At 43.7% G+C, this 23,387-nt stretch overlaps 2 protein-coding genes across 2 annotated transcripts in view; both read right to left on the bottom strand.

Moving 5' to 3' along the window:
• msh4 (mutS homolog 4) overlaps positions 1 to 6,118 on the bottom strand; it is a 31,207-nt gene extending 25,089 nt beyond the window's left edge. The window contains exon 1 of the mRNA XM_060933061.1: positions 5,884 to 6,118. Coding sequence (XP_060789044.1) covers positions 5,884 to 6,118 — 235 coding nt within the window. The remainder of the gene's footprint in view (positions 1 to 5,883) is intronic.
• Positions 6,119 to 11,344: 5,226 nt separating this feature from the next.
• atg2b (autophagy related 2B) overlaps positions 11,345 to 23,387 on the bottom strand; it is a 39,280-nt gene continuing 27,237 nt past the window's right edge. Inside the window, 15 exon segments of the mRNA XM_060934237.1 lie at positions 11,345 to 13,737; positions 13,851 to 14,000; positions 15,023 to 15,177; positions 15,451 to 15,572; positions 15,693 to 15,775; positions 16,589 to 16,658; positions 16,785 to 16,986; positions 17,082 to 17,160; positions 17,292 to 17,393; positions 19,827 to 20,018; positions 20,198 to 20,315; positions 20,481 to 20,710; positions 21,185 to 21,387; positions 21,606 to 21,738; positions 21,997 to 22,167. Coding sequence (XP_060790220.1) covers positions 13,507 to 13,737; positions 13,851 to 14,000; positions 15,023 to 15,177; positions 15,451 to 15,572; positions 15,693 to 15,775; positions 16,589 to 16,658; positions 16,785 to 16,986; positions 17,082 to 17,160; positions 17,292 to 17,393; positions 19,827 to 20,018; positions 20,198 to 20,315; positions 20,481 to 20,710; positions 21,185 to 21,387; positions 21,606 to 21,738; positions 21,997 to 22,167 — 2,241 coding nt within the window. The 3' untranslated portion in view covers positions 11,345 to 13,506.

The following is a 23,387-nucleotide window of genomic DNA, read 5'->3' as shown; positions in this document are numbered from 1 at the left end:
AAGTACAAATTGTAAATAAAATTGGAATGCAATGATGTGGAAGTTTCAAAATTTCATATTTAATTCAGAATAGAACAGAGATGACATATCAGATGTTTAAACTGAGAAAATGTATCATTTAAAGAGAAAAATCAGGTGATTTTAAATTTCATGACAACACCACATCTCAAAAAAGTTGGGATAAGGCCATGTTTACCACTGTGAGACATCCCCTTTTCTCTTTACAACAGTCTGTAAACGTCTGGGGACTGAGGAGACAAGTTGCTCAAGTTTAGGGATAGGAATGTTAACCCATTCTTGTCTAATGTAAGATTCTAGTTGCTCAACTGTCTTGGGTCTTTTTTGTCGTATCTTCCGTTTTATGATGCGCCAAATGTTTTCTGTGGGTGAAAGATCTGGACTGCAGGCTGGCCAGTTCAGTACCCGGACCCTTCTTCTACGCAGCCATGATGCTGTAATTGATGCAGTATGTGGTTTGGCATTGTCATGTTGGAAAATGCAAGGTCTTCCCTGAAAGAGACGTCGTCTGGATGGGAGCATATGTTGCTCTAGAACCTGGATATACCTTTCAGCATTGATGGTGTCTTTCCAGATGTGTAAGCTGCCCATGCCACACGCACTAATGCAACCCCATACCATCAGAGATGTAGGCTTCTGAACTGAGCGCTGATAACAACTTGGGTCATCCTTCTCCTCTTTAGTCCGAATGACACGGCGTCCCTGATTTCCATAAAGAACTTCAAATTTTGATTCGTCTGACCACAGAACAGTTTTCCACTTTGCCACAGTCCATTCTAAATGAGCCTTGGCCCAGAGAAGACGTCTGCGCTTCTGGATCATGTTTAGATACGGCTTCTTCTTTGAACTATAGAGTTTTAGCTGGCAATGGCGGATGGCACGGTGGATTGTGTTTACAGATAATGTTCTCTGGAAATATTCCTGAGCCTATTTTGTGATTTCCAATACAGAAGCATGCCTGTATGTGATGCAGTGCCATCTAAGGGCCCGAAGATCACGGGCACCCAGTATGGTTTTCCGGCCTTGACCCTTACGCATAGAGATTCTTCCAGATTCTCTGAATCTTTTGATGATATTATGCACTGTAGATGATGATATGTTCAAACTCTTTGCAATTTTACACTGTCGAACTCCTTTCTGATATTGCTCCACTATTTGTCGGCGCAGAATTAGGGGGATTGGTGATCCTCTTCCCATCTTTACTTCTGAGAGCCGCTGCCACTCCAAGATGCTCTTTTTATACCCAGTCATGTTAATGACCTATTGCCAATTGACCTAATGAGTTGCAATTTGGTCCTCCAGCTGTTCCTTTTTTGTACCTTTAACTTTTCCAGCCTCTTATCGCCCCTGTCCCAACTTTTTTGAGATGTGTTGCTGTCATGAAATTTCAAATGAGCCAATATTTGGCATGACATTTCAAAATGTCTCACTTTCGACATTTGATATGTTGTCTATGTTCTATTGTGAATACAATATCAGTTTTTGAGATTTGTAAATTATTGCATTCCGTTTTTATTTACAATTTGTACTTTGTCCCAACTTTTTTGGAATTGGGGTTGTATATATATATATATATATATATATATATATATATATATATATATATATATACACATACATACACACACAGTGGTGCTTGAAAGTTTGTGAACCCTTTAGAATGTTCTATATTTCTGCATAAATATGACCTAAAACATCAGATTTTCACACAAGTCCTAAAGGTAGATAAAGAGAACCCAGTTAAACAAATGAGACAAAAATATTATACTTGGTCATTTATTTATTGAGAAAAATGATCCAATATTACATATCTGTGAGTGGCAAAAGTATGTGAACCTCTAGGATTAGCAGTTAATTTGAAGGTGAAATTAGAGTCAGGTGTTTTCAATCAATGGGATGACAATCAGGTGTGAGTGGGCACCCTGTTTTATTTAAAGAACAGGGATCGATCAAAGTCTGATCTTCACAACACATGTTTGTGGAAGTGTATCATGGCACAAACAAAGGAGATTTCTGAGGACCTCAGAAAAAGTGTTGCTGATGCTCATCAGGCTGGAAAAGGTTACAAAACCATCTCTAAAGAGTTTGGACTCCACCAATCCACAGACAGACAGACTGTGTACAAATGGAGGAAACTCAAGACCATTGTTACCCTCCCCAGGAGTGGGCGACCAACAAAGATCACTCCAAGAGCAAGGCGTGTAATAGTCGGTGAGGTCACAAAGGACCCCAAGGTAACTTCTAAGCAACTGAAGGCCTCTCTCACATTGGCTAATGTTAATGTTCATGAGTCCACCATCAGGAAAACACTGAACAACAATGGTGTGCATTGCACGGCTGCAAGGAGAAAGCCACTGCTCTCCAAAAAGAACATTGCTGCTTGTCTACAGTCTGCTAAAGATCATGTGGACAAGCCAGAAGGCTATTGGACAAATGTTTTGTGGACGGATGAGACCAAAATAGAACTTTTTGGTTTAAATGAGAAGTGTTATGTTTGGAGAAAGGAAGACACTGCATTCCAGCATAAGAACCTTATCCCATCTGTGAAACATGGTGGTGGTAGTATCATGGTTTGGGCCTGTTTTGCTGCATCTGGGCCAGGATGGCTTGCCATCATTGATGGAACAATGAATTCTGAATTATACCAGCGAATTCTAAAGGAAAATGTCAGGACATCTGTCCATGAACTGAATCTCAAGAGAAGGTGGGCCATGCAGCAAGACAACGACCCTAAGCACACAAGTCGTTCTACCAAAGAATGGTTAAAGAAGAATAAAGTTAATGTTTTGGAATGGCCAAGTCAAAGTCCTGACTTTAATCCAAACAAAATGTTGTGGAAGGACCTGAAGTGAGCAGTTCATGTGAGGAAACCCACCAACATCCCAGAGTTGAAGCTGTTCTGTACGGAGGAATGGGCTGAAATTCCTCCAAGCCGGTGTGCAGGACGGATCAACAGTTACCGCCAACATTTATTTGCAGTTATCGCTGCACAAGGGGGTCACACCAGATACTGAAAGCAAAGGTTCACATACTTTTGCCACTCACAGATATGTAATATTGGATCATTTTCTTCAATAAATAAATGAGCAAGTATAATATTTTTGTCTCATTTGTTTAACTGGGTTCTCTTTCTCTACTTTTAGGACTTGTGTGAAAATCCGATGATGTTTTAGGTCATATTTATGCAGAAATATCGAAAATTCTAAAGGGTTCACAAACTTTCAAGCACCAGTGTGTGTATATATATATATATATATATATATATATATATATATATATATATATATATATATATATATATAAAAATGAATGATTCACCACATTTCGTGTCAATTAAATCTTATTAATAGTAACAGATCTAGATAAATCCAGTGACTATAAACCAAACTTTAATATTCCTAAAGTCAATGTTAATGTCAATAATGACTATTATAAATTGCCAATGGTAGACCCTCTGATGATAATGCTCTTTAATAATATCCTATTTCTAAGTTACTCAAAGTCAGACAAGTTCATTAGAATTTAACGTCTGGTCTGGTGATCTAACCTTGTCAGATATAGGGTCGTCTTGCTGCTGTCCAAAATAGCCCACCATTCGTCCCTGGCGACCATTGTGATGGGCGATCCAAACTTTATCTCGGTGATTTTCTGATATTTTTTCTTTGTAGTTTGGCTTTTGCCATTTCCACCAACGGAACTTCATTTCATTATCTCATTCAAGAGGACATAAAGTTAAAGATGAGCAGGCGATAAATGCAGACGAGATCCAGACGCAAAAAAACAAACAAAATGGTTGAGTGTTGCGGGTTTTCTCGTTTTCCCGTGCGTATTATTAATAGCGCCATCTGTATGCTTTATCGGTAACTGCTAAGACATTGGGTGGCTCAAGTGTGTACCTTGCGGCATACTGAATTCCGCCCAGTGTACCGGGGAATCGGCATATACCGCAGGGTACACACTTGAGTCCACCCATACAATGTCAGACACACGAAAAGCGGAAAGTCAACTATTAATTTTCGTCAACATAAACTTATCAAGTTATATATATTTTTTTAAACTAAATCATGTGTAGTAAGGGCAGGCGGGAGATTTTTATGTTGTCAGCAGGAGGTCGGGAGGATTTTCTAAATGTTCCCTAAAGCGGAAGATCTCCTGCCCACGGCGGGAGAGTTGGAGCCTCTGCAAATGTTGTATTTTCATAATAAAAACTTTCATAGAAAACCAACCAGGAACTCATCTCATCATCTCTAGCCGCTTTATCCTGTTCTACAGGGTCGCAGGCAAGCTGGAGCCTATCCCAGCTGACTACGGGTGAAAGGCGGGGTACACCCTGGACAAGTCGCCAGGTCATCACAGGGCTGACACATACCCCTTTTCCACCAAATCAGTTCCAGGGCTGGTTCGGAGCCAGTGCTGGTTCACAACTCGTTCAACTTGCGAGCCAGCTGAGAACCAGTTTGCTTTTCCATAGCTCGCGGTGCTAACGGAAGCCACGTCATTACGTCGCTGTACACGTCAGTTACATCGTTGCATACGTCATTACGTCGCTGTATACGTCAGTTACGTTTGCATAAACCTTGGCGCGAATATCGAAGCAAAAACAACGCGGAAGAAGCAGCAGCAGCAACAACAATAATAATGGATGACTTCGTGTTTGTACAGCTTCTGCTTCTCGTCGCTTAAAAATGGCGATCTTTCGCGGTCTTGTTATTGTTGTCGGTCTTAACAACTCCGCTCCCCCGCTGACGTAAGCGGTTCTTTCCTCTGGCCCAGCAAAGAGTTGGTGCTAACCTGGAACCGGTTTTTCTGGCCCCAGAGCCAGTTCTCTGCCAGTGGAAACAGAAAACCCGGTTCCAAACTAAGCACTGGCCCCGAACCAGCCCTGGAACTGCTTTGGTGGAAAAGGGGCATGTTACATAGACACAGACAACCATTCACACTCACACCTACGGTCAATTTAGAGCCACCAGTTAACCTAACCTGCATGTCTTTGGACTGTGGGGGAAACCGGAGCAGCCGGAGGAAACCCACGCGGACACGGGGAGAACATGCAAACTCCACACAGAAAGGCCTTCGTCGGCCACGGGGCTCGAACCCGGACCTTCTTGCTGTGAGGCGACAGCGCTAACCACTACACCACCGTGCCGCCCCCAACCGGGAACTTAAAAAAAAAAAAGACAAATGAGGAAGGGTTCCCTTCTGAGTCTGGTTCCTCTCGAGGTTTCTTCCTCATGTCTCTGAGGGAGTTTTTCCTTGCCACCGTCGCCACAAGCTCGCTCATTGGGGATAGATTAAGGATAAAATTAGCTCATGTTTTAAGTCGTTCAAATTCTGTCAAGTTGCTTTGCGACAATGTTCACTGTTAAAAACGCTATACGAACAAACGTTCTCAGAATGTTTCAGAAACAAAAAACAAACGTTCCCATAACATTCAGGTAACCAGTAATTGTTATTAATCTGGATCAGAATAATAACAGGTCTGTATAGGGATGGGACAGAGAATATTCACTAACATTAAGGGAACGTTCTTCATGTGAGCTTCAGGGAACTTTCTCGATCCTTTGCAGGTTACCTCAAGGTTATTTAAAGGTTATATGAGCATTACAGGAGCTTCCTCTGAACCCAGATACACAACGAAACACATTTGAAAAATGAAATACGAAATACTTTACTGGAAAACCAAATGAGTCTCAGAAAAAGAAAAAAAAACCCTCTGTCCTCTGAACATTTCGGGAACCTAAAACAAACGTTTCCAGAACTTTCCACTAGTCGGTTGTTTGTAGCTGGCTAACTTGGAAAGCTAAGCCGGAAGCTCGAGCCCAGTGAGGGGAAGTTAGCTGTGGAAGCTATTTTGCTAACACTGACAGTAGCTACCTGCTCTCGCCGGAGTTTTAGTTAATGTTGCTGTTGTCTGGACTCCAGCTAAAGCGGCGGAGGTTGACCCAGGACCGGAGCTGGACAGAGGGGACGGGGACGGAGCTCCATCCTCCCGCCGCCTGCACGGAGCTGCACTGAAGCAGCGCTCGCCACCGGATAAACTGCTAGCGCCGGTGTCTGAACTGTATCCGGCCGTTACCTCCTCAGTGCTGCTACGGAGCATTTAGACATCCGGAGTACTTCGTCTGACTGACTAACTTGATTGAAAATGCGTGTAATTTAATGAAAACCATTAACAGTTAGCAGCCAGTGACGTATACAGTCTCATTCAACTGATCGTGAGGCGGTTTGTTTAGCGCCATCTAGCGGCCAACACGCCTTCACACACATTTACTGACATTTCAGTGAGGGTGAAGTTCATAATCATGATTTGTGAAGGACTTTCATGCATTATGAAAATATCTCATCTCATCTCATTATCTCTAGCCGCTTTATCCTGTTCTACAGGGTCGCAGGCAAGCTGGAGCCTATCCCAGCTGACTACGGGTGAAAGGCGGGGTACACCCTGGACAAGTCGCCAGGTCATCACAGGGCTGACACATAGACACAGACAACCATTCACACTCACATTCACACCTACGGTCAATTTAGAGTCACCAATTAACCTAACCTGCATGTCTTTGGACTGTGGGGGAAACCGGAGCACCCGGAGGAAACCCACGCGGACACGGGGAGAACATGCAAACTCCGCACAGAAAGGCCCTCGCCGGCCACGGGGCTCGAACCCAGACCTTCTTGCTGTGAGGCGACAGCGCTAACCACTACACCACCATGCCGCCATGAAAATATCTTTCATACATATTTACTTACCTTCTACACATGAATAAGGGACGTGTTTCTATGTCATTGCCATGAATGTGGCTAAGTGGCTCTTTATCAAGTCAAGTTTATTTGTATAGCGCTTTTAACAATAAACATTGTCGCAAAGCGGCTTTACAGAATTTTAACGACTTAAAACATGAGCTAATTTTATCCCTAATCTATCCCCAATGAGCAAGCCTGTGGCGACGGTGGCAAGGAAAAACTCCCTCAGACGGCATGAGGAAGAAACCTCGAGAGGAACCAGACTCAAAAGGGAACCCTTCCTCATTTGGGCAACAACAGACAGCCTGACTATAACATTAACAGTTTTAACATGAGGACAGTTTCGTTGATGTTATAGCTCTTCATTGATGGAAACTTGAGTGCAAAACTGTTCATGATAACTGCAGTCCTAAAGTTAGCAAGACAACTGTAGTCCTCAGCCATAAAAGCATTACTGTAAGAGTCCAGAGCGTCCTCCAGGTATAACCCTCAACTGTCCTCATGGGGCCGTCCTTCACAGGAGCGGTGCGATAAAACTCCGACCAGACACAGGGCACCAGGATGGACCAAGCAGGCCCGAGGGGCAGAAGAGGCCAGCATCTCAATCCCAGGACCAACATGTAACTCAGAGGGACAGATTGGGGGGGGGGAAGAAAACACATGTTAGGTATGCCCTAAAAATGACAAGTATTAAGTCTGTGTGGTAGGCTCACAGAGACGAGAGTCTTGACATCAGGCATAACACACAACAATGGCATGTTAACATGGTAAAAAATATATCATGACCTGCTCTGGCTGGATGCTTGATTGGGTGATGGCAGCACACTCCTCAGCAATGATGAGATGCAGATGGGACCCTTAGGGCTGGCCAAGACAATTCAGTTACATTTCACCGGGTCTGGGACATGCGACAGAAGTCTGACGGCCGATTCCCTGCAGGCTACGATAGCCAATCGAAGTCTCCACCCTCTCCACCAAAAGATTTCCTGTTGACTCCATGTAACTCAGAGTTACAGAGTTATCACAATATACCGTATCCATCCATCCATCCATCATCTGTAGCCGCTTATCGTGTTCTACAGGGTCGCAGGCAAGCTGGAACCTATCCCAGCTGACTATGGGTGAGAGGCGGGGAAACCCATGCAGACACGGGGAGAACATGCAAACTCCGGCCACGAACCCAGGACCTTCTTGCTGTGAGGCGACAGTGCTAACCACTCCACCACCATGCCACCCCTAATATACTCTATCCATCCATCCATCCATCCATCCATCCATCCATTATCTGTAGCCGCTTTATCCTGTTCTACAGGGTCGCAGGCAAGCTGGATCCTATCCCAGCTGACTACGGGCGAAAGGCGGGGTACACCCTGGACAAGTCGCCAGGTCATCACAGGGCTGACACATAGACACAGACAACCATTCACACTCACATTCACACCTACGGTCAATTTAGAGTCACCAGTTAACCTAACCTGCATGTCTTTGGATTGTGGGGGAAACCGGAGCACCCGGAGGAAACCCACGCGGACACGGGGAGAACATGCAAACTCCACACAGAAAGGCCCTTGTCGGCCACGGGGCTCAAACCCGGACCTTCTTGCTGTGAGGCGACAGCGCTAACCACTACACCACCATGCCGCCCCTAATATACTCTATCCATCTATCCATTATCTGTAGCCGCTTATCGTGTTCTACAGGGTCGCAGGCAAGCTGGAGCCTTATCCCAGCTGACTATGGGTGAGAGGCGGGGAAACCCATGCAGACATGGGGAGAACATGCAAACTCCACACAGAAAGGCCCTCGCCGGCCGCGAACCCAGGACCTTCTTGCTGTGATGCGACAGTGCTAACCACTCCACCACCATGCCGCCCCTAATATACTCCATCCATCCATCCATTATCTGTATCAAATCAAATCAAGTTTATTTGTACAGCGCTTTTAACAATAAACATTGTCGCAAAGCAGCTTTACAGAATTTGAACGACTTAAAACATGAGCTAATTTTATCCCTAATCTATCCCCAATGAGCAAGCCTGTGGCGACGGTGGCAAGGAAAAACTCCCTCAGACGACATGAGGAAGAAACCTCGAGAGGAACCAGACTCAAAAGGGAACCCTTCCTCATTTGGGCAACAACAGACAGCCTGACTATAATATTAACAGTTTTAACAGGTATAACCCTCAACTGTCCTCATGGGGCCGTCCTTCACAGGAGTGGGGCGATAAAACTCCGACCAGACACAGGGCACCAGGATGGATCAAGCAGGTCCGAGGGGCAGAAGAGGCCAGCATCTCAATCCCAGGATCAACATGTAACTCAGAGGGACAGATGGGGGGGGGGAAGAGAAAGAAAACACGTTGTTAGGTATGCCCTAAAAATGACAAGTATTAAATCTGTGTGGTAGGCTCGCAGAGACGAGAGTCTTTACATCAGGCATGACGCACAATGGCATGTTAATATGGTAAAAAATATATGACCTGCTCTGGCTGGATGCTTGATTGGGTGATGGGAGCACACTCCTCAGCAATGATGAGATGCAGATGGGACCGTTAGGCCTGGCCAAGACAATTCAGTTACATTTCACCGGGTCTGGGACATGCGACAGAATGTCTGACGGCCGATTCCCTGCAGGCTACGATAGCCAGTCTCCCCGTAGCCACTGTATCCTGTTCTACAGGGTTGCAGGTAAGCTGGAGCCTATCCCAGCTGACTATGGGTGAGAGGTGGGGTACACCCTGGACAAGTCGCCAGGTTAACGCAGGGCTGACACATAGAGACAAACAACCATTCACACCTACGGTCAATTTAAAGCCACCAATTAACCTGTCTTTGGACTGTAGGGGAAACTGGAGCACCCGGAGGAAACCCATGCGAACACGGGGAGGACATTTAAACTCTACACAGAAAGGCCCTCCCTGGCCGTTGGGCTCGAACCCAGGACCTTCTTGCTGTGGGGCAACAGTGCTAACCACTACACCACCGTGCTGCCCCAATATACTGTATGTAATAATATGAATAACATACTTTTGCAATTTTAGATTAGATTAGATAGAACTTTATTGATCCCTTTGGGCGGGTTCCCTCAGGGAAATTAAAATTCCAGCAGCATCATTACAGGATAAACAGAGAACAGAAAATAGAGAAAACTTCTAGATAAATTAAATTATTTACATACACAAATATATATAAAAAAAAAAGATATGGGGAAAAAAAAGTCCAGCAGAAGACGTATTGCATATTATATTGCACATTGTCCAGTATTGCTTTTTGTCAGGCTAGGCTACTGCTCCTTCCTGTCCTCTGTTACCCCCCCAGAGAGGAGTTATACAGTCTGATGGCGTGAGGGACAAAGGAGTTTTTGAGTCTGTTCGTCCTGCACTTGGTAAGGAGCATTCTGTCACTGAACAGGCTCCTCTGGTTGCTGCAGAGGGTGACTGGCATCGTCCATGATGTTCAGTAGTTTGTCCATAGACCTCTTCTCTGCCACCGTCACCAGAGAGTCCAGCTTCATGCCGACCACAGAGCCGGCCCACCTGATCAGTTTGTCCAGCCTGGATGTGTCCTTCTTGGATGTGCTGCCCCCCCAGCACACCACGGTGTAAAACAGGACACTGGCGACCACGGACTGATAGAACATCCACAGGAGTTTCCTGCAGATGTTAAAGGACCGCAGCCTCCTCAGGAAGTACAGCCTGCTCTGTCCCTTCCTGTACAGGTGGTTGGTGTTGCAAGTCCAGTCCAGCTTGCTGTCCAGCCACAGCCCGAGGTACTTGTAGGAATCCACAGCCTCCACCTCGACTTTGATGAAATCACAATTAGTTATATAAAAGTACAGGACAATGTCATTACTGCACACTAACATTACATTGTATAAGCTGTGAGAAGTGAAAATGATCATATGCCAGAACAGTGTCTGAAGCCTCAAGCACTACTTCATCAGATTTTATTCTCAGTCGTAGTGATTTTCAGGCTCAGGCCAGCTGTCTTATCATCATTGAGAAATTATCCTCTTATCTTGGAAAAAGCATTTAGATAGCCTCCGATATTAAAAGGATACCTGATACTGCCTAATATCAATTTCCCCTACTATAAATATCTTAACATAAACTGAACTCTTCCTTGAACTCAGGTCAGTGTATGAGAGCACTAAAATATTTTAAAATAAAAAGGCTACTCAATGAACTAGATTTGTGTGGCAGCAATTTCAAACACAATTAATGGAAGGATCATACTCTGAATTATGAGTATGACCTGCTTTAGTTGCACTAACAGTTACGTTCAATAAATATTTAATCCATAAATCAGCACAAAAATAAATATGTAATAAAATAGGATGTTACAGAGATCACGTGCACCACTGTATCTTCCATCATCACTAAAACAGAGCAACAAGGTCCTGGCACGCAAGCTGATTTGCTGTACTTGTGGTTTGTACACTAGACTATTTATCAGATCTTATACATGGTCTGTGATTGAATTCCACAGTTGTGCTCAAAGATCACTGTAGCCCGGTCTTGTTGCTACATGTGAGCCTATTAGTACAGCTACAACAGCTAAAATGACAGCAACAAACCATAAAAGAAACTATTGGACATTAAAGTTTATTATAGATAACACATGCATTCATGTAAACTGCACAAATTAAATTTACACATTTGTACAAATATGTTACTACCTTTTAAACTGGGTGGGACAAAGGGAGACGGGAAGTCAGTTTCTTTCGGCTGTAGAGCAAGTGTTTCAGGTACCAGTTTCCCAAATATCATCCACAAAAATGCAAATCCCAAGAACATTTTTTTTTAATGCACAGCTACACAATCTATACACATATATTCACATCTGATATGCAAAAGGATGAATACGTTATATTCCTTTCATTGTTTACAGTGATGACATTTTGTATGTGCAAAAGCTCCACAAAATGGCTCTGCCCTAGACTTAAATGTTATTTCCATAAGACTTGTTTTATAATACAGATGCGAGGGAATGTCACAAAAGCAAACATGTTAAGCAGCTAACCAAAAATACCAGCTTCTTTGCAGAGCTGAACTGAAAATTGCTTGTGACAAATTCGTAATACTAACACATGGAAAATTAGATTTAAAAAAAAAAAAAGCAGGTGCAAAAGTGGCCATTCAGAAACTGTCCATTCCATTTAAACTTTCCCTTATTTACATTCCTTGTTATAAGGAAATAATGGCATTAAACAAACAATTCTAACCATGTCTGGGCAAAATCTATCCTAATAATGCCAGTATTAAAGGGAATTAAATTAACGTTTTCTAATAATCCTATGAAGGCACTACATGGGCAAGGTCTTTTGGGTAACGATCAGGGTGGGTTTCCCGAAAGCATCGTAGCACAAAGATCATTGTTCAATGGTAGAGCGAGCATCACAATGAACACTCACTTTTCTAGTTAAGATGCTCTTAGCGTCAAGAGGCTTCTGGGAAACCCTCCCCAGATTATTCTGAGTTCTGATTAACTTGGTTGTTCACATCATGCTCTTGATCTAACCCGTATGCACAAAACAAAGATGATTATGCCTTACACCACTTGCAAAGTGAAACTGAACGCTTAAAAGGTGAGAGCAATCATAGTTACCATTGCACAGCCACAAAACAGAACAATATTAGTTTTTAAATAAATAAAAATAAAGTCTTTGCCAGATTTTAATGCCTGCAAGTCTCAAAGCAAGTTCTCATGTCTGAGCATGCATTTGGGAAAAGAGCACATTACTCAACCACAACGTTAAAAGATCTGACATGATTTACAACCAAAAAGAAACCAACGCAAGTTGATCCTATTTCACATGATTAATCTCACCTTTTAAAACATTCTCACTACTTCCTTCCTCTTCTTTCTTTCTGGACAATATGAGCTTTGCAAAGTTGAATTACTAAAGTTACTTTTTTGCTGTATGTTGCATGCTACTTTGTTTAATGTTGGATTGCTCGGAGTAAACCTCTAGCTGCATTAAAAATGGGTTTTTAATGCAACTCACAGCCTCTAACTCGTTAGGTAAAAGTTCCAAGCTCACACTACATACCGTCAAAAGCCAGGCAGTGCCCCCGGTTCACGTCTATGGTAACACTCAAAGTTAACTCATATAAATCTTGCAAGAGCTGACTGACAGCAATGACCTGCAGACAAGATCACGATGAATGTGGAGTTGGACAGACGTAAAAGCTGCATTAATTACAGACTAAGGCTGCATTATCACATATCGGATCTGTATAGGATTTCCGTACCTATACATATGAAAGTATCCCAAATGGGAAGTGAAAATGCAACATGGACATAGCCTTGGTGGTGCAAGTAAAGCCAGTTTACACAAGTTTACCGACACAAAACTGACAAGTTTTCAGATTAATCAGGTTAATCTACTCCAGTAAAGACAACAATGCATGTCTCCAGTGCTGCAGCTTTTGAGTCATTAAATATAAGGGACCAGCGCTGCTGATTTAAAAAAAAAAATCCTGTTAATTCAGTTAGCCTCAGTCTTTAACAGCTGAACTGAAGCTAGAGATTTTCTGCCATGGTCTCTGTAAAGTAGGTCGACCAGTAAGATATTATCATGGCCTTAGATAAAACTGTAAGCAGCAAAATGTGGACACAAGGTGCCAACAGACCAGTCAGCCAAGCTGATTCTCTCAAGTGAAACTGTGTAGTGTTGGATTAGCCATATCATCATGTTTGGCACCACCATCAGCCTGAGACAGAAATAGCACAAGATCGCTCCAATTACTCTTCTCCCAGACGCCATTTCTGAGATTCCTCCTGACGAGCGTCTGGATGAATCTGGTTCCTCATGCCTCCCAGGACATTAGAGGTGGCTTCTGTAGCAACAATTAGAGGTTTAACAACAGCAGGAGGAAGCTGGCGCAAGACTCCGCCCACTGCACCGGTCATTCCCCTCTGTTCATGTTCACGGGTGGCTGTGTCATAAATCGTTAAAGCCGTATCTGTGATGCCCTACAGGAGTACACAGAAAACTCTTTGATTCATCAGAGTACATTTAAGCCTTGGAATAAATATAATTCTCCAGGATCACTTAAGGATGGGTAGAACGCCGGATAGCTACATACCTCTTTCACGACACTGTATGCCTTGGCCATACCTTCCCTGAGATCCACAGGCTGATGAGCCAGTCGAAAATGTGAGTATCGTTTGATTTTTTTGCACTCTCTCTCATCTATCACTGGAGATACCATGTCATATGCCGTTTCTGCAGCTGCCTATACCAAACAAAGAAAGTTTCATGGTCAAAATGTTGCCACTTTTTCAAACAAAAACAAGAAGAGTAATAGTGATGATACACGGGGCAACTTTTTGGGCAATGTTGCCGAGCAATGTTGCTGGCAACGGGCAACTAGGTGAGACACCGGGCAACTTTTCAGGGCAACAACAGTTAGCAACGGCAGTTTACAGTTAGCTAAAAAAAAAAAAATCGATGTCTTAATTTTTGCTGTGACCATTTAATCAAGCTGTCTGTTGTTTTTTAGAGCTTTGGTGAGGTAAATTCCTCCATATAGAATATTAAAATAACAACTTACCGGCGTAAAAACAGATGAGGAGTCTCTCCATCTCTTCACTCCACTGACACTGAGCGGCCGCCATATTTGTTTGAAATTTCTGATCCGAACCTCACCGGAGGTCACATGACTCAATACTCGCGTTCTGATTGGCTTATCTCAAAAAGTTGCCAGAGATTATCAAAACCATTCAGAAAGAAACAATGTTGCCCAATCTCAATAGAAGAGAGTCAAAACGCAATTGCCCAGCAACATTGCTCGGCAGGCAGCACGGTGGTGTAGTGGTTAGCGCTGTCGCCTCACAGCAAGAAGGTCCTGGGTTTGAGCCCCGGGGCCGGCGAGGGCCTTTCTGTGCGGAGTTTGCATGTTCTCCCCGTGTCCGCGTGGGTTTCCTCCGGGTGCTCCGGTTTCCCCCACAGTCCAAAGACATGCAGGTTAGGTTAACTGGTGACTCTAAATTGACCGTAGGTGTGAATGTGAGTGTGAATGGTTGTCTGTGTCTATGTGTCAGCCCTGTGATGACCTGGCGACTTGTCCAGGGTGTACCCCGCCTTTCGCCCGTAGTCAGCTGGGATAGGCTCCAGCTTGCCTGCGACCCTGTAGAAGGATAAAGCGGCTAGAGATAATGAGATGAGATGAGACATTGCTCGGCAACATTGCCCAAAAAGTTGCCCCGTGTATCATCACCATAAGAAGTGAGTAAGGCAGAGAAAGGAGGAGTTTACCTGAATGGTTCGCACCATGCGATTGGTAAGCTCCAAGGCTGCCATTGCAGTAGAGGTCCCAAATGAGGCCGTGCCTCGCTGAAATCCCCGCACTATCCGTCCATCCTTCCGATATTGCTCAATAGGCAGCCACACCAGATCCCTAATGCCCTGGACTGAAAATCAATCAGTAAGAACATTACTAGCTGGCACTGCAGGTTCATTACATCTATCAAAATTGAAGTTTAAATTCATAAGAAAGAGGGCTCATAAAATCAAAAGGTTCATAGATCCTACAATTAGCTCTCCTCATCCAGCCATATAAGTAGGCTTTATGAAGGAAAAATAATTCCGGCAAAATCTAATTTTAGGTCACGATCATTACCTCATTGCATTTTAAAAATGTAGGCCATTATAAGAATATGTGAGACAGCAAGAGATGCACTCACCAAGTTGCACGAAGGAGTGTATGGGCCCAACCCCACCAAGCAGTCCAGGTAACTGGTTCTTTTTAATATCACTGAGCCATTCGTTAATAGCATAAGAAAAGAGCTTATCTACGCCCAACAGTCTGCAGAGAAAGTTAGCAGATCTCAGTCAGACTGTCCAATCAAATAACCTTCTTCAATTCATATGATTTTGGATAGCATATGTCTACAGTAAAACAAACAAAAAAACCACAAACTCGCACCCTTGTCTGTAGCAGAGTCTCCGCAGTTTGAGCTCGGAGCAGTTTAGCTGGGTCAATCCAATTACTATACCAGCAAAAGTACCCTGAAAAACAAAATTGCACCACTTCATTTAACATAAGACTAATTTTCCTCAGAGCTAATATATAGGTGACAAATGATCAACAATAAGTGAAAAAAGGTGGCTCTGTTATGCTTTTTGAGGTATGATTTGCATCCACTTGTCCCCTTAGAGGGAAAAATCTCTGCATATCATCTCATCTCATCTCATTATCTCTAGCCGCTTTATCCTGTTCTACAGGGTTGCAGGCAAGCTGGAGCCTATCCCAGCTGACTACGGGCGAAGGGCGGGGTACACCCTGGACAAGTCGCCAGGTCATCACAGGGCTGACACACAGACAACCATTCACACTCACATTCACACCTACGGTCAATTTAGAGTCACCAGTTAACCTAACCTGCATGTCTTTGGACTGTGGGGGAAACCGGAGCACCCGGAGGAAACCCACGCGGACACGGGGAGAACATGCAAACTCCACACAGAAAGGCCCTCGCCGGCCACGGGGCTCGAACCTGGACCTTCTTGCTGTGAGGCGACAGCGCTAACCACTATACCACCGTGCCGCCCCAAAGTTATTTATTCTTTGATTAAATATTTCTATCCTGATGGGAGTGGCATCACTGATGTGCATGAAAATGGTGTAAACTCTATACGAAGGCTGATGCAGTTACTAGATCACAACCTAATTAAGCACCTTTAATATCAACCATCTATACATACAATGTCTGAAAAGAGCCTAAAATATACTGTATGTTCTATATATGTAAAATCATATAGCCCTGAAGTGTCTCAACTTTCGTAATAGAATGATACAAGTGGTTGTCATAGAAAGCACACCTGCTCCATGGCCATGTGTTTCCCATGATAATCTAGTCGGATTGGCACCTCAGAAGTGAACCTGAACTCTCTGAAAGAGAAAAGCAAAAACGAACAAACAGATTATCAATTAGCTCTGGGTTATAAACTGAGCACCAAGTAAAACAGGCACTCTTTGAGAATAATCACCAGTAGAGACATACACACACACACGCACCTAAAGAAAATAGGCTGGTCAGTATAAGATGTGGAGGGAGACTCATCCTCGTAGTTTGAGGTTCTGACACCATTCTGACTGGCACGAGTTTGAGTAGGCAGAGAGATGATTGGTGCAGAGCCCTGACCTGCTCCACCACTGGATTTAGCAAATGTGCATGTTACCTCTGGGCCAGAAGGCTTTTTCATGGATACACACAATGCTACAGAGGGGAAAAAAAAAAATTCTATATGCAGAACATCACTAGAGTAAATAGCACAAAACCTAGCGTTTCATATTATGCATATTGAGGCTTACCCTCCTGTTCTGGTGGGGAGAAGAGCTCTACCTCTGTCGCCAAACTAGTAAAGAAATCCTTCAGAAAGAACAGCGCATCCTGCAATTAAAAAAAAAAACATCTGCTGTTAGTGCACAAAACAAACTAATGGTTTATATGTGCTTGTGTAACAGGCAACAGTAACAGGTTTCAGAAACTGTCAGAAGCTTAGAGTTTTTATGAATCTGAACCTGGTCAATGTTGAGACGAAGTGGCATAAGGGAAACACGTAGGCAGCACTCTTGTGGAGCCGGACCTGCTTCAGGACGCATGTGCAACACTCTGACTGTTAGCTGCAACACAACACACTCATGAAAACCATATATATCATGGACGCAAACGGCGCACCTTTTGGCGGATGCCGCCTTTTTCACGGCTGTCTGGGGGACTTGTGTGAATCGTGCAGATCCGATGAGTTTTTTTTTTTGGGGGGGGGGGGGTTGGAGTGTCTGATTATAATTTCATCAAAGTAAATTCTGTATTAAAATTACTAAATAAGCAAATGCCGTTACAGTCCATGAAACATAGGACGTATAAGTATAAGAAAACAGTAAATCAAAAAGCTGTGCACGTAAAGCCAATTACGTAACTTACGTTGGACTGATGGAAATCCTTGCGCGGCAGTGAAGTGCAGCCAGCAGCAGATAATGGCACGCAGCCAATCGGCTTTACGTGCGCAGCTTTCTGATTTACCGTTTTCTTCTCATACTTATACTTCCTATGTTTCATGGACTGTAACGGCATTTGCTTATTTAGTAATTTTAATACAGAATTTACTTTGATGAAATTATAATCAGACACACCAACGCCCCCCCCCCCCCCCCCCCCCAAAAAAAAACAACTCATCAGATCTGCACGATTCACACAAGTCCCCCAGACAGCCGTGAAAAAAGGCGGCATCCGCCAAAAGGCGCGCCGTTTGCATCCATGATATATTAAATGCAAAAGCAAAACTATTGCTTGCACACAGTGTTTCATACTAGTACTGTAGTTTCTGGAAATATGTTTAGAAATACAGGTCATAAAAGACCTAGGTGGAATAGGCTATGTTCATTTGTGCATGTGTGAGAAACTGTCTCACATGGTAAGGTAATCTTTTGGTGCAGTTAAACTCTCTTCCTTTAAAAAAAGGTCCTTCCCACACCATGCAATCGGGTGCATTGGATGGCGCCGATCTCTGTTTCGATAGCCCTCGGCCTCTTGCCTATACAGCTAGGGTTATAGTGGGGGGCTAGTCCTCTGGTAACCGCAAGTTTGACTCCCCAGTCACATCTGTACTGCAATGTGCCTTGCCAGATGACAGTAGGTACCATTTTTATGATGGTCTTTGGTATGACCCGACCACGAGTAGAATTTGCAACCTCCTGATTGAGAGGCGGACACACTAACTACTCAGCCAACTCGCGGTATTTCTCTTGCTTTCCTCCTTTGTTAATACTTTCATGAAGGTAATAGGGAAAAAAGGAAGTCTCTTTAGTTCATTCATTTATGAACGGTCTATGTGCAAATGAGCACAGAAAATAACAACTGACCCATCCCACAGGCCCGGCGCCGTGGGGGGGCGTCGCCCCCTCATGGCTACAGCCCCGCCCCCTCAACGGAGACTCCGATCACTTAATTGTTTTCTTAATTGTTACTGTGGGTGTATGTGTGAAATGCTGACACAGCCGCGCACACACAGACCTGTGATAAGGACAAGGGGAGGGGTCGTGCGGGCGGGGGTTTTACATGTACACTTACAAGTGCACTGTCTCTGCAATATCCTGTAATATGCAGTCAGTTTACGGGAGTAGTCTTTCCCCCACCGAATTAAACGAATTCAATCACAATATTGTGAATCCATTTTCTTTCTTTGTAGGCTAAGTTTATCTCCGTTTATGTTGGTGTATGTGTTCATATATGGTCTGCTTTGTGCGCAAATAGCGTAAGAATATGTGTCGTTGACGTCACCCCCCCATGCAGCGGGGGTGAAAATTCATCACTTCAGAGTGTTTTGTCCCCTACACGCCTAAACTGGGATCGCGGATTAAGTGGTTAGCGTTGACTCGGTGCGAGTCAGGAAGGCTATTACTGGTGCAGCCGCGGGGTCTGTTGATTTTTTTAAATTATGATTTTGGCTGCCGAGCCAAGTACCTTAGACTTGCATTGACGTTTTGTTTTCATGCCGCGGAGCTATTTGTATGTATTTTAAATTTAAAGGACTTGCCTGTAGGTTTGTGTGTGTCGTTTTATGTTTGGCATCTTTCCGGTTGTAACGCGTGTCTGTGAGAAAATTGGAGGGGAGGGTTAACAGGTGGGCACGGGTGTTGATAAAACTGCCCTGGTAATATGTCACATGATTTTCCCGTACTAAAGCAACCTTCAGGGCCATGGTTTTGTGGTTGGCGCAGTTAATTGTTTGAAACATGTTGTCAGACCGCCATCACTACTACACACTATATGAAAAATATTTGCCCCCTTGCGATTTCTAATTGCCCCCTTAGTAAACTGTTCCTGGTGCCGGGCCTGCCATCCCAAGGTGCAAATTTAACTGACTCAAGAACTTCTTTGCGCCAGCTTCAATAATTTTCAAATAAAAAGGTCTACGGAACCATGCAAAACTGCCAGAGATGGTGTACATGGAATGTATTGTCTGTTTACTTGTATGTTGAGGCCAAGAAAAAATATCAGTGATGTACATGTATATTAATTATCTTAATATAACTTAATTTCTCAATTTTAATTACCATGTTGGAGTGGGCCTTCCTGGGCATCTCTTTGCTGGAGTACAGATAAAGAAACTTGTTCATCATGGAGGAGGCCAATCTGTCTCGTATCTCCAGGTCCTGCACTGAGAATACCTGTCTGGATACTGGCTGTTCAGTCAGAGTACTTGTCTCTGGGCCCATCAGTGGGTAGACTTCATGTTGGAATCGTACCTGAGACCAAATGCAAAGTACTTTATAGCAGTAAGCTTATTAATTCTATCAAAGGCAGATCTTTGTTAAATTTACACTTATTTATACAGTAACACGATAAAGCACTGAGGTAATGAAAGGAAGTCTTGATTCGAAGTGTTGCGTCCAAGTCATGTCAGGTTTAATTTGGTCCAACTGACCTTGCTGAGCTGGATCTCCATCAACACATCTAGATTCCTGCCCCAACCTCCCCCAGAGCGAGAGCCACTGCGGGCTTGTCTTACTGGTGTTTGAGAGGGGGAGCTGTGAGGAGTACACCTAAACATACACAGCATCCTTTTTGAGCTAGTCTTGCCAAGTTAGCATTTAAATTGTTTTGTTACCACTACATACAAATAACACGTGTTGCACTTGTGTGTAAAGAGAAAACCGCTACTTTCATGATATTATAATAGAAGCGATGGTGCAAGACCCACACCCTACCCTCGACTGCGGGCCGGAGAAGATGAGAGCAGTCCGCTGCCAAAGTCCTTTCCTCCATAAAGGTGCCAGATCATAGAGATCTCTTTAACCAGGTACCTGACTTCAGGAACAGGGAAGTTCAGTGGGCCCCTGCTAGAAGTGCTGCCCTCTAGAGGCTCACTAAAATGGTTGTCTAGCACCAAAATGGGCTCGGTGGTCAGCTTTTTTACCACTGGCTCTTCATCCTTTCCCTGAAATACAACACAAGCCACATTAACTCAAATATACTGTAATTTCTTATGCTGTACATGCCTTGAGTGGTGCAACAAAAAAAAACCATTCGTCTTATCGCCACTGTTGTCAAGAGTTCAAGAGAGTAAAGTTGGCCCTGATTTCTGGGTGGGGAGGGATAGGATTACTCTCTCCCTCATCACCCTCCCTCGTTAGTAGCTGCACCATGATAGGACAGAGAATTAGCAAATGACTAAATGGAGAGAAAAAAATTTGGGATAAAACACCTTTAAAGATTAGTATTAGATTGGTATTTCACACCAATTGCTTTAATCTGTTCATCAAAGAAAAATAATTAAATGGCATTTGCTATGGTCAGAAAATGTTTCCTCTGCATTCATCAAAGTTATTTTCTTGTATATATGTGTTAGACGGGGGACCTTTAATTTTGCACGTGCGTCTAAGTACAGTAGATACACAGTAGACTGTCTCACTATTGCTCTTAAGCCTGGAGTGTCCAGGATGCAGAAGTCATCCGAGTCATGGTGTGTGCTGGGGCCAGGGGGGGAGATGAGGGGTGAATGCAGTACGGGGTAGGCTTGGCAAGGATCCTGGCCCATAGTGCCACTCTCATCAGGGAAGAGGAAGAGATCAGAAAGTGGTGGGTCTTGATCACTTGTTTGATTCACATGTACACCTACAGAAAGGAAAACCGACTGGTCATATGTGCAACATACATGCATTGGACATTTGACTGAAAATGAGAGTGCGCAGACTATTATAATTAGATACCTAATAACATTAAAATATCAACTCCTATTTGAGAATGTATCCGTATACGTATAGGACACCGATGAAACGCCACTGACTTTAGGTGCAGTTACGTACTGATGTAAATCAGAGAGCGCTACTGACCATTGGACTGCAAGATGTGACTCTGCAAGGAGTCAGTTTCTTCCATGGCATCACTCATCAGATCCTGCAGCATCTGCTGCTCAGCGTCAGGAAGCAGAGGGCCATGGGACTGGGGCTTGCTCAATAACTCCATCTGCAGAGGGGAAAAAGCAACTGAATCCCACAACTGCTTATTTTACACAATGTCACTCTGCTTGTTATTGACCAGTTGGACTGTTAATTTACTGCAGCCCTGGTCATTAGTAAACAAAGTCAGGCAAAGATTACAACAGTGAGAATGTCCCAATACCTTAGTGATGCAAACCACTTATACAAGAGTTTTGGGTCGCCGTATTAAGCCAAATTTGACCTCAGGCTGTGACAAAGATAATAGTACGAGATGCTTTCTGACCTTTGATCTTTGTTTGGTGCTGCCACCCTTGCTCTCCAGCCTGGATGGAGGCAGCAGGTCTCCATAGCTGGCAATGTACTGGATGAGATTCATAAGTGCAGCACAAGAGTCCGAGCAGGTCCGAATGTGAATGACATCGCTTGAGCAGCGCAACTCAAACCTCGGTTCTGTCTAAGTCACAGAGAGAGAGTGGTTAGTCTGTATGGAAACACTAGTGTACAACTTAACAGTTTCTTCAAACTAGAAACACATATCCCAATTTTAATGGTTTAATTTTGCTTTTGTACAACCCCGATTCCAAAAAAGTTGGGACAAAGTACAAATTGTAAATAAAAACGGAATGCAATAATTTACAAATCTCAAAAACTGATATTGTATTCACAATAGAACATACACAACATATCAAATGTCGAAAGTGAGACATTTTGAAATGTCATGCCAAATATTGGCTCATTTGAAATTTCATGACAGCAACACATCTCAAAAAAGTTGGGACAGGGGCAATAAGAGGCTGGAAAAGTTAAAGGTACAAAAAAGGAACAGCTGGAGGACCAAATTGCAACTCATTAGGTCAATTGGCAATAGGTCATTAACATGACTGGGTATAAAAAGAGCATCTTGGAGTGGCAGCGGCTCTCAGAAGTAAAGATGGGAAGAGGATCACCAATCCCCCTAATTCTGCGCCGACAAATAGTGGAGCAATATCAGAAAGGAGTTCAACAGTGTAAAATTGCAAAGAGTTTGAATATATCATCATCTACAGTGCATAATATCATCAAAAGATTCAGAGAATCTGGAAGAATCTCTGTGCGTAAGGGTCAAGGCCGGAAAACCATACTGGGTGCCCGTGATCTTCGGGCCCTTAGACGGCACTGCATCACATACAGGCATGCTTCTGTATTGGAAATCACAAAATGGGCTCAGGAATATTTCCAGAGAACATTATCTGTGAACACAATTCACCGTGCCATCCGCCGTTGCCAGCTAAAGCTCTATAGTTCAAAGAAGAAGCCGTATCTAAACACGATCCAGAAGCGCAGACATCTTCTCTGGGCCAAGGCTCATTTAAAATGGACTGTGGCAAAGTGGAAAACTGTTCTGTGGTCAGACGAATCAAAATTTGAAGTTCTTTATGGAAATCAGGGACGCCGTGTCATTCGGACTAAAGAGATGAAGGACGACCCAAGTTGTTATCAGCGCTCAGTTCAGAAGCCTGCATCTCTGATGGTATGGGGTTGCATTAGTGCGTGTGGCATGGGCAGCTTACACATCTGGAAAGACACCATCAATGCTGAAAGGTATATCCAGGTTCTAGAGCAACATATGCTCCCATCCAGACGACGTCTCTTTCAGGGAAGACCTTGCATTTTCCAACATGACAATGCCAAACC

This window comes from Neoarius graeffei, chromosome 11 (assembly GCF_027579695.1).
Source record: "Neoarius graeffei isolate fNeoGra1 chromosome 11, fNeoGra1.pri, whole genome shotgun sequence".
NCBI classification, from domain to species: domain Eukaryota; kingdom Metazoa; phylum Chordata; class Actinopteri; order Siluriformes; family Ariidae; genus Neoarius; species Neoarius graeffei.
Note: the sequence above shows the minus strand (reverse complement) of the source record. Positions and strands in the feature narration are given on the sequence as shown.